We start from the raw sequence: 9,701 nt of genomic DNA, 5'->3' as shown, positions 1-9,701 counted from the left end.
CATTCGTCTCTCCGGTTGATACTTTGCATCCTTTTTTAAATTTTTCTTCAGGGGTAGTTTTTCATCTTGGGCTCCTGTCATGTGTTGGTCTCCTTTTTGCTGTTGTGTTGTGCTCCTGTGTTGTGTGTTTTCCTCTGTTAGAGACTGTTTCCATCTCTGTGGTTTTATGGTTGTTTCCTGTTTCTCGTTGCTTCTTGCTGAGCCTTTTAACCAGTTTGTGTCTCTGTGCAATACTTTGTGCTCATTTTTGTGTTGCTTCCATCTTTGTGTATCTGCTCCTGATGACAGCCACTGTGGCACCTCTGGTGTCTGACAGTGCTGACTGAGGATGCACAAACCATCCACAGCACCACCGTCCACAAACCAGATGTTTAGAGACTCCTTTCTCTTATTTGGGAAATATGAACATGAATATTGAAAGCCTCTTTGCCCCATTGTGTGTCTGCCTGGTGGCTTGTCATATCATACACGAGTGGGGCTGGGATCTGTACCCACTGTCCACTAATGATGTGAAGAACACAACAACTCATTTATGTTGGATGCAGTTTCTTAACTGGCAGCACAAAGTCAACAGGAATGAATGAATGAATGTAACCATTTAATATTTTATTTACATATTTAACTTAGGTCTGTGTGTGTGTGTGTGTGTGTGTGTGTGTGTGAGTATGAATGAGAGACAGAGAGCTTGCATACCTCCCAGTACAGAATATACGCCCCTGAGATCCAGCAAATCTCAAACATGATTAAGATTGTAAATAATGAGTCCAAATTAAAGAGACTGTATTACAGGGCAACTTTTTTTTGTCACTGTATTTGGCCATGTTCACTACTTTAAAACAAAAAACCTGAAAAAATTATATTTGTAGTTCATTTTTATTATAAACAAATATTTAAATACATATTTACATTTTTAGTAATTTTACAAACACAAAAAGTGATCAAATGGACATCAAAATCAAAAAGGTAGCATCAAGTTTCAGTTCAGTAGTGAAAAACAGTCCCTGTGAGCTCAGAGTCCATCTTTAGGGCCTCTTTAGTCCACCTCCTCAATAGTGGGCCCCTGGGAGCCGGCTCGTGCCTGCTCTCCACAGGTAGCTCCAGTGGGCATCCCTCCCTGATACAGCTTGCTGATGATGGGGTTGCACACTTTCTCCAGCTCTTTCTGCTTGTGTTGGTACTCCTCTTTATCAGCCAGCTGGTTGTTCTCCAGCCACGTGATGGTCTCGTCACACTTCTCCACCACCTTCTTCTTGTCCTCCTCGCTAATTTTGCCCTTCAGGTTGTCGTCCTGCACGCTGCTCTTCATGTTGAAGGCGTAGGACTCCAGGGAGTTCTTGGCGGCCATTTTGTCCCTCTGAAGGTCGTCCTCAGCTTTGTATTTCTCTGCGTCCTGCACCATCCTCTCGATCTCTTCTTTGCTCAGTCGGCCCTTATCGTTGGTGATGGTGATCTTGTTCTCTTTGCCGGTGCTTTTGTCCACCGCCGACACGTTCAAAATGCCGTTGGCGTCGATGTCGAAGGTGACCTCGATCTGCGGGACCCCTCGTGGGGCGGGCGGGATTCCCGTCAGATCAAACTTGCCCAGCAGGTTGTTGTCCTTGGTCATGGCTCTCTCTCCTTCATAGACCTGGATCAGGACGCCGGGCTGGTTGTCGGAGTAGGTGGTGAAGGTCTGCGTCTGCTTGGTGGGGATGGTGGTGTTGCGTTTGATCAGGGCCGTCATGACCCCTCCGGCCGTCTCAATACCCAGGGACAGAGGCGCCACGTCCAGCAGCAGCAGGTCCTGGACGTTGCTGGAGGTGTCACCCATGAGGATGGCGGCCTGGACGGCGGCGCCGTAAGCCACGGCCTCGTCCGGGTTGATGGTCTTGTTCAGCTCCCGGCCACTGAAGAAGTCCTGCAGCAGCTTCTGGATTTTGGGGATTCGGGTGGAGCCTCCTACCAGGACAATGTCATGGATCTGCCCCTTGTCCAGCTTGGCGTCCCTCAGGGATTTCTCCACCGGCTCCAAGGTTCCCCTGAACAGGTCGGAGCACAGCTCCTCAAAGCGAGCCCTGGTGATGGAGGTGTAGAAGTCGATGCCCTCAAACAGAGAGTCGATCTCAATGCTGGCCTGGGAGCTGGAGGACAGGGTCCTCTTGGCCCTCTCACAAGCTGTGCGCAGCCTCCTCAAGGCTCTCTTGTTCTGGCTGATGTCCTTCTTGTGCTTCCTCTTGAACTCCTCCACAAAGTGGTTCACCATGCGGTTGTCAAAGTCTTCTCCGCCCAGGTGAGTGTCTCCGGCCGTGGCCTTCACCTCAAAGATGCCGTCTTCGATGGTGAGGATGGACACATCAAAGGTGCCTCCGCCCAGGTCAAAGATCAGGACGTTTCTCTCTCCTGACTTGCCTTTGTCCAGACCGTAGGCGATAGCAGCTGCCGTGGGCTCGTTGATGATCCTCAGGACATTGAGTCCTGCGATGACGCCTGCGTCTTTAGTGGCCTGTCGCTGGGAGTCGTTGAAGTACGCCGGGACTGTGATAACAGCGTTGGACACCTTGTGGCCCAGGTAGGCCTCTGCGATCTCCTTCATCTTCACCAGGACCATGGAGGAGATCTCCTCAGGGTTGAAGGCTTTGTCCTCCCCTTTGTACTCCACTCTGATTTTGGGCTTCCCTCCATCTGAAATCACCTGGAAGGGCCAGTGCTTCATGTCCGCCTGCACCACTGGCTCATCAAACCTTCTTCCAATCAGCCTCTTGGCATCAAACACAGTGTTGCTGGGGTTCAGAGCCACCTGGTTCTTGGCTGAGTCCCCGATGAGCCTCTCGGTGTCGGTGAAGGCCACATAGCTGGGGGTGGTCCTGTTGCCCTGGTCGTTGGCGATGATTTCTACTTTCCCGTGCTGGAAAACCCCCACACAGGAGTAGGTGGTGCCCAGGTCGATGCCAATCGCTACGCCTTTAGCTGCAGACATCTCGACGGCTTTGAGTTTGTCTCTTTAAGAGGAAACATCAGAAAGGACAATTAGGACAAATACCCACAGCAGCAGCAATACTACTACTAATAATAATACTGCTAGTACTACTACTACAACAGAGCCAGCTGCTGGGATGGCCTGTGATTTCCTGAACCAAGATTGCCCACGTACATGTAATTCTTCTGATTCTTTAACATATTAAATGTTTTGATTTTAAATTGAAGCAATTTAAATGTTTTCCTTCACAAATACTACTACTACTACTACTACTACAAGTACTACTACTACTACTACTAATAATGTGTATTTATGGAGCCTGAGGATCAGACAAACTGCAGTCAGACTGTAACATCATCACTTTGTTCTTTCTTTAATGTTAAACTTCATTAATTTCATTAAATCTTCTTCAGTTTAAGTTGAGTTTTTCTTCTCATCTGCATGAAAACATAAAAGCTCCTCCAAACATTCCCCTTCAAAATAAAACTCATGTCTGTATTTCTAAGCTCCAGCTTGGACCTTTCAGAGTAAAGTATCCTCAGATATGAAGCTTGTACTTACAGCTGAGTGTTGCTGCTCGGTGCTGTGAAGAGGAGTGATCTTCTTCTTCCTCTCTGGATCTTCTGCTGCGCTCTGATCTCTTTCTGTTGCTCTCTCTGCTCTCACACCAGCAGCTTTATATCTGTGGCCTCACCGTCTGGCTGCTTCCAGACGGTTCCCACACAGCCACGTCAGGTGTGCGTCATTATACAGGTGCAGCTTCCTGTCTGGCGCTTCAAAATAAAACACACCAAAGTCACAATAAACGGTTTTGTTTTACTTTGAATTGTGCTTCCGGTATTTTCTCTATTTAATGTAGACTGTGTGACACGTGTTTCTGGAAGCGTCAGCCAATAAGATCCCCGTGCGCTGCTTTTTCTCCCCGGTGACGTTTCAAAATAAAAGTACTTTTCTCGTCTGATGGAGAATTTTCTGGAGAATTGAAGCAAAAACTGAACAGAAACTTCTGGATTTTGTCTGCGATCTATTCACAGTTTGAGATTTTGTTTTCTTGAATAATTATTGGTTCCAGATTCAGAAGAGACAAAAATAAAGATGAAACAAAGAAACAAACCTTTATTTAGAAATCTTTAGGACCCTGAACCTTTATGTGCTCAGTTTGTCGTGATGGTGACTAACAAGATATTTTAATAATGATTTTTAATGAAGCTTTATTTTTCTCCTTTCACATTAAGAGTTACACTTGATATTCAGCTCTAAAAATGTCATCCATAGTTTGAGTCAACGTCTGTGGAGACCCTGAAATAACAGAAGATCACAGGAAGTAAAGTCTTCAATAAAATCCACAGATCTGTAGTGAGCGTGCTGCTGTTCAGGCACTCGTACCAAAGGCAGAGAGGTCACATCTGAAAGTCTGTGCAGAAACAGAAACACTGAGAACGACACTTTGAAAGAAATGAAAGCTTTCACAGGGACAGGTGAAGACAGGCTCAGTCCAGGGGTTGTGTGCAGATGTCTCTGTGGATAATGAGAAAAGTAAGAACTGGGATTTATTTAACACTCAAAGCACCGAGGCAGACTGTGACAGGAACAAGTGATACTCACCTGCCACTTTATTAGGCACACCTTGTTAGTACCAGGTTGGGCCTCTCTCGAGTCTGCAAAAGTCTAGCAGCAAAAGACAGCAAAGTCTAACCTAACTGAACAAGCAAGACAGTAAGACAACAAACATCAATAAATTAAAAAAATAAAATAATAAAAGCTTATTATATGTCCTCTTTAAAAGCTTCCACTGGATGCAGGCTGATGTTTTCATCTGCCTGTTTTTCCCACATCATCTATAAATTCCTGATCGTGGAAATATTTGTGCCCAAAGTGCATCTGCAGAGTTCTTCCACCAACTCTGTATCTTTGAGATTCAGTCTCTTTCTCACAGTGCACTGATGGAACAGGGATGCTCCTCTGTTTCATATTTCATCCTAAACCAGCATATGGCTGCAAACTAATGTCATTAGTGTGTTTGTAACGTGAGCTCTGCCGCTGCCCGCTCAGGTGAGGAGTCAGACTCAAAGGCTCACGGTGAGCTTCAAATCTACCGACGTTCTTTAAAGCTCATTTAATCTCTGCTGTTATTCTCCTTTGTTCCAGGAGGGGGCGCCAAAGTGAAGAGCAGTGTTTTGAGGTCCAGCAGCTTTGCTCATATTTTAATAGATATTTTTATTCTGATAGTTTTCAAGCATTCACTTCAATGAAGCTTTTCTCCTCCTGATAATCTCAGCTGTTTGTTTCATACATGAACATTAATATTTGTACTGAGAATTCAACCATGTTGTGATGACCTGTCGTTGGTCTTTTTCTGGATCTTTCTGTATTATTGCTGCACTGCTGCTTCACTTCCAGGATCTGTGGAGCAAACATGAATCATTTCCATATCATTTAAAAGCCCTTATGACATAAAATGGGATCTTAATTAGGCCACACATCCACACTTTACTGTGCATGGAATAATTTCTGGTTTGAATGAGAAAAATGTGAATAACAGCGGCAACAAAAGCAGCGCAGGGGAATCTCATTGGCTGACGCTTCCAGAAACACGTGTCACACAGTCTACATTAAATAGGAAAAACACTGGAAGCACAATTCAAGTAAAACAAAACTGTTTATTGTGACTTTGGTGTGTTTTATTTTGAAGCGCCAGACAGGAAGCTGCACCTGTATAATGACGCACACCTGACGTGGCTGTGTGGGAACCGTCTGGAAGCAGCCAGACGGTGAGGCCACAGATATAAAGCTGCTGGTGTGAGAGCAGAGAGAGCAACAGAAAGAGATCAGAGCGCAGCAGAAGATCCAGAGAGGAAGAAGAAGATCACTCCTCTTCACAGCACCGAGCAGCAACACTCAGCTGTAAGTACAAGCTTCATATCTGAGGATACTTTACTCTGAAAGGTCCAAGCTGGAGCTTAGAAATACAGACATGAGTTTTATTTTGAAGGGGAATGTTTGGAGGAGCTTTTATGTTTTCATGCAGATGAGAAGAAAAACTCAACTTAAAGTGAAGAAGATTTAATGAAATTAATGAAGTTTAACATTAAAGAAAGAACAAAGTGATGATGTTACAGTCTGACTGCAGTTTGTCTGATCCTCAGGCTCCATAAATACACATTATTATTATTAGTAGTAGTACTTGTAGTAGTAGTAGTAGTAGAAGTAGTAGTGTTAAGTCATGTTTTTTTTTTTTTTTATTTGTGAAGGAAAACATTTAAATCACTTCAATTTAAAATCAAAACATTTAATATGTTAAAGAATCAGAAGAATTACATGTACGTGGGCAATCTTGGTTCAGGAAATCACAGGCCATCCCAGCAGCTGGCTCTGTTGTAGTAGTAGTACTAGCAGTATTATTATTAGTAGTAGTATTGCTGCTGCTGTGGGTATTTGTCCTAATTGTCCTTTCTGATGTTTCCTCTTAAAGAGACAAACTCAAAGCCGTCGAGATGTCTGCAGCTAAAGGCGTAGCGATCGGCATCGACCTGGGCACCACCTACTCCTGTGTGGGGGTTTTCCAGCACGGGAAAGTAGAAATCATCGCCAACGACCAGGGCAACAGGACAACCCCCAGCTATGTGGCCTTCACCGACACCGAGAGGCTCATCGGGGACTCAGCCAAGAACCAGGTGGCTCTGAACCCCAGCAACACTGTGTTTGATGCCAAGAGGCTGATTGGAAGAAGGTTTGATGAGCCAGTGGTGCAGGCGGACATGAAGCACTGGCCCTTCCAGGTGATTTCAGATGGAGGGAAGCCCAAAATCAGAGTGGAGTACAAAGGGGAGGACAAAGCCTTCAACCCTGAGGAGATCTCCTCCATGGTCCTGGTGAAGATGAAGGAGATCGCAGAGGCCTACCTGGGCCACAAGGTGTCCAACGCTGTTATCACAGTCCCGGCGTACTTCAACGACTCCCAGCGACAGGCCACTAAAGACGCAGGCGTCATCGCAGGACTCAATGTCCTGAGGATCATCAACGAGCCCACGGCAGCTGCTATCGCCTACGGTCTGGACAAAGGCAAGTCAGGAGAGAGAAACGTCCTGATCTTTGACCTGGGCGGAGGCACCTTCGACGTGTCCATCCTCACCATCGAAGACGGCATCTTTGAGGTGAAGGCCACGGCCGGAGACACTCACCTGGGCGGAGAAGACTTTGACAACCGCATGGTGAACCACTTTGTGGAGGAGTTCAAGAGGAAGCACAAGAAGGACATCAGCCAGAACAAGAGAGCCTTGAGGAGGCTGCGCACAGCTTGTGAGAGGGCCAAGAGGACCCTGTCCTCCAGCTCCCAGGCCAGCATTGAGATCGACTCTCTGTTTGAGGGCGTCGACTTCTACACCTCCATCACCAGGGCTCGCTTTGAGGAGCTGTGCTCCGACCTGTTCAGGGGAACCTTGGAGCCGGTGGAGAAATCCCTGAGGGACGCCAAGCTGGACAAGGGGCAGATCCATGACATTGTCCTGGTAGGAGGCTCCACCCGAATCCCCAAAATCCAGAAGCTGCTGCAGGACTTCTTCAGTGGCCGGGAGCTGAACAAGAGCATCAACCCGGATGAGGCCGTGGCTTACGGCGCCGCCGTCCAGGCCGCCATCCTCATGGGCGACACCTCCAGCAACGTCCAGGACCTGCTGCTGCTGGACGTGGCGCCTCTGTCCCTGGGTATCGAGACGGCCGGAGGGGTCATGACGGCCCTGATCAAACGCAACACCACCATCCCCACCAAGCAGACGCAGACCTTCACCACCTACTCCGACAACCAGCCCGGCGTCCTGATCCAGGTCTATGAAGGAGAGAGAGCCATGACCAAGGACAACAACCTGCTGGGCAAGTTTGATCTGACGGGAATCCCACCCACCCCACGAGGGGTCCCGCAGATCGAGGTCACCTTCGACATCGATGCCAACGGCATTTTGAACGTGTCGGCGGTGGACAAAAGCACCGGCAAAGAGAACAAGATCACCATCACCAACGATAAGGGCCGACTGAGCAAAGAAGAGATCGAGAGGATGGTGCAGGACGCAGAGAAATACAAAGCTGAGGACGACCTTCAGAGGGACAAAATGGCCGCCAAGAACTCCCTGGAGTCCTACGCCTTCAACATGAAGAGCAGCGTGCAGGACGACAACCTGAAGGGCAAAATTAGCGAAGAGGACAAGAAGAAGGTGGTGGAGAAGTGTGACGAGACCATCACGTGGCTGGAGAACAACCAGCTGGCTGATAAAGAGGAGTACCAACACAAGCAGAAAGAGCTGGAGAAAGTGTGCAACCCCATCATCAGCAAGCTGTATCAGGGAGGGATGCCCACTGGAGCTACCTGTGGAGAGCAGGCACGAGCCGGCTCCCAGGGGCCCACTATTGAGGAGGTGGACTAAAGAGGCCCTAAAGATGGACTCTGAGCTCACAGGGACTGTTTTTCACTACTGAACTGAAACTTGATGCTACCTTTTTGATTTTGATGTCCATTTGATCACTTTTTGTGTTTGCAAAATTACTAAAAATGTAAATATGTATTTAAATATTTGTCTCAATTATGTTTATAATAAAAATGAACTACAAATATAATTTTTCAGGTTTTTTGTTTTAAAGTAGTGAACATGGCCAAATACAGTGACATAAAAGTTACCAGCTGCCAGTCAGTCAGACTGTTGGACTTTACTTTTTTTGTGTGTTTGTTTCAAAAAAAAAGAAAAATAAACTGTACTGTGATTTAAATCAAAACTTTTTCTCTTTTTATGTCTGTAATTTTTGGATGCTTTATGATCCTCAGTTTCATCATAATTTATCACATAAGCTGTAAAAGTTATAATAGTTTCCAAATGTTTCATTTAAAAATGCTTCATCTTTTTATATTTGTTTACATTGGAAAAAAATCATATATGTTGTTCATCTCTGCCAACACAAAGTGAGAATCAACTATAGCAATTATAGTTTTTGTTTTGTTTATGTATTCAGTTTGAAATATTCGATTTTACATACAAAAGAAATCAGCCTGACGTTAGTTGTAGTGATGAAATGTGTTAGAGGAAATATTTTGTCGCTCCTCTTATCATCGTCTGTGTGGAACGTAGATCGAAAGATGGACATAAATAAACAGAAAAATTATTATTTAGGTGAAGCAGGAAGTCCAAAGAGGAACCCATAGGAGAACCACACAGACAACCTATTACACAACAAGGAAACTGAGGCCTTCAATGATGAAGGGAAGTGGACACAGCAGGGTGATGAGACACAGCTGAAACTGATCCACAGAGACGAGGAAGTAAAACTGAATCCAAGGCACAGGAGACGAATGACCATCAAAGTAAAGCAGGAAGTAACTAAACAAGGGCTTAACAGGAAGTCATGGAGAACACAGAGGGAGTGGGAGTAAATAAGGACCATGAAAAATTACCTCAAACATCAAGAATAAAAGACTAAACACTGAGGCAGCACAGCTGTGAGGAGGAACCAGGAAAAACAATGAAACATAACCAGAATCAGAATCAGAATCAGAAGGTTTTTATTGCCATATGGGTGAACAGGTTCACAGCATTAGGAAATTGCTGCGGTACTTCGTGCTTACAGAAAAAAACAAATAAGTATAAAAACTATAAGACAATATACAAGTATACAAATTGCAAATATACAGAGATATTAGAGCTATAACTATAGCACAATATTACAAAATTACAAAATATACAGTGCAGAGACTAATTAAAAG

General features: G+C 45.5%; 2 protein-coding genes across 2 annotated transcripts; one reads left to right on the top strand and one right to left on the bottom strand.

Moving 5' to 3' along the window:
• Positions 1–940: 940 nt before the first annotated feature.
• Positions 941–3,669, bottom strand: LOC115785057 (heat shock 70 kDa protein 1-like). The gene is made up of 2 exons (XM_030736505.1): positions 3,518–3,669; positions 941–2,978 (listed from the first exon to the last, which is right to left on the bottom strand). Exon 2 carries the CDS (start codon positions 2,954–2,956, stop codon positions 1,034–1,036), a length of 1,923 nt encoding a protein of 640 aa, XP_030592365.1. The 5' UTR covers positions 2,957–2,978; positions 3,518–3,669; the 3' UTR covers positions 941–1,033.
• A 2,039-nt stretch (positions 3,670–5,708) lies between these two features.
• LOC115785056 (heat shock 70 kDa protein 1-like) lies at positions 5,709–8,563 on the top strand. The gene is made up of 2 exons (XM_030736504.1): positions 5,709–5,860; positions 6,429–8,563. The coding sequence occupies exon 2, from the start codon at positions 6,451–6,453 to the stop codon at positions 8,371–8,373; it is 1,923 nt and encodes a 640-aa protein (XP_030592364.1). The 5' UTR covers positions 5,709–5,860; positions 6,429–6,450; the 3' UTR covers positions 8,374–8,563.
• Positions 8,564–9,701: the final 1,138 nt, after the last annotated feature.

This window comes from Archocentrus centrarchus, chromosome 8 (genome assembly GCF_007364275.1).
Source record: "Archocentrus centrarchus isolate MPI-CPG fArcCen1 chromosome 8, fArcCen1, whole genome shotgun sequence".
Lineage (NCBI taxonomy): Eukaryota > Metazoa > Chordata > Actinopteri > Cichliformes > Cichlidae > Archocentrus > Archocentrus centrarchus.
The sequence above is the reverse complement of the archived record's forward strand: the minus strand, read 5'-3'. Positions and strand labels throughout refer to the sequence as shown.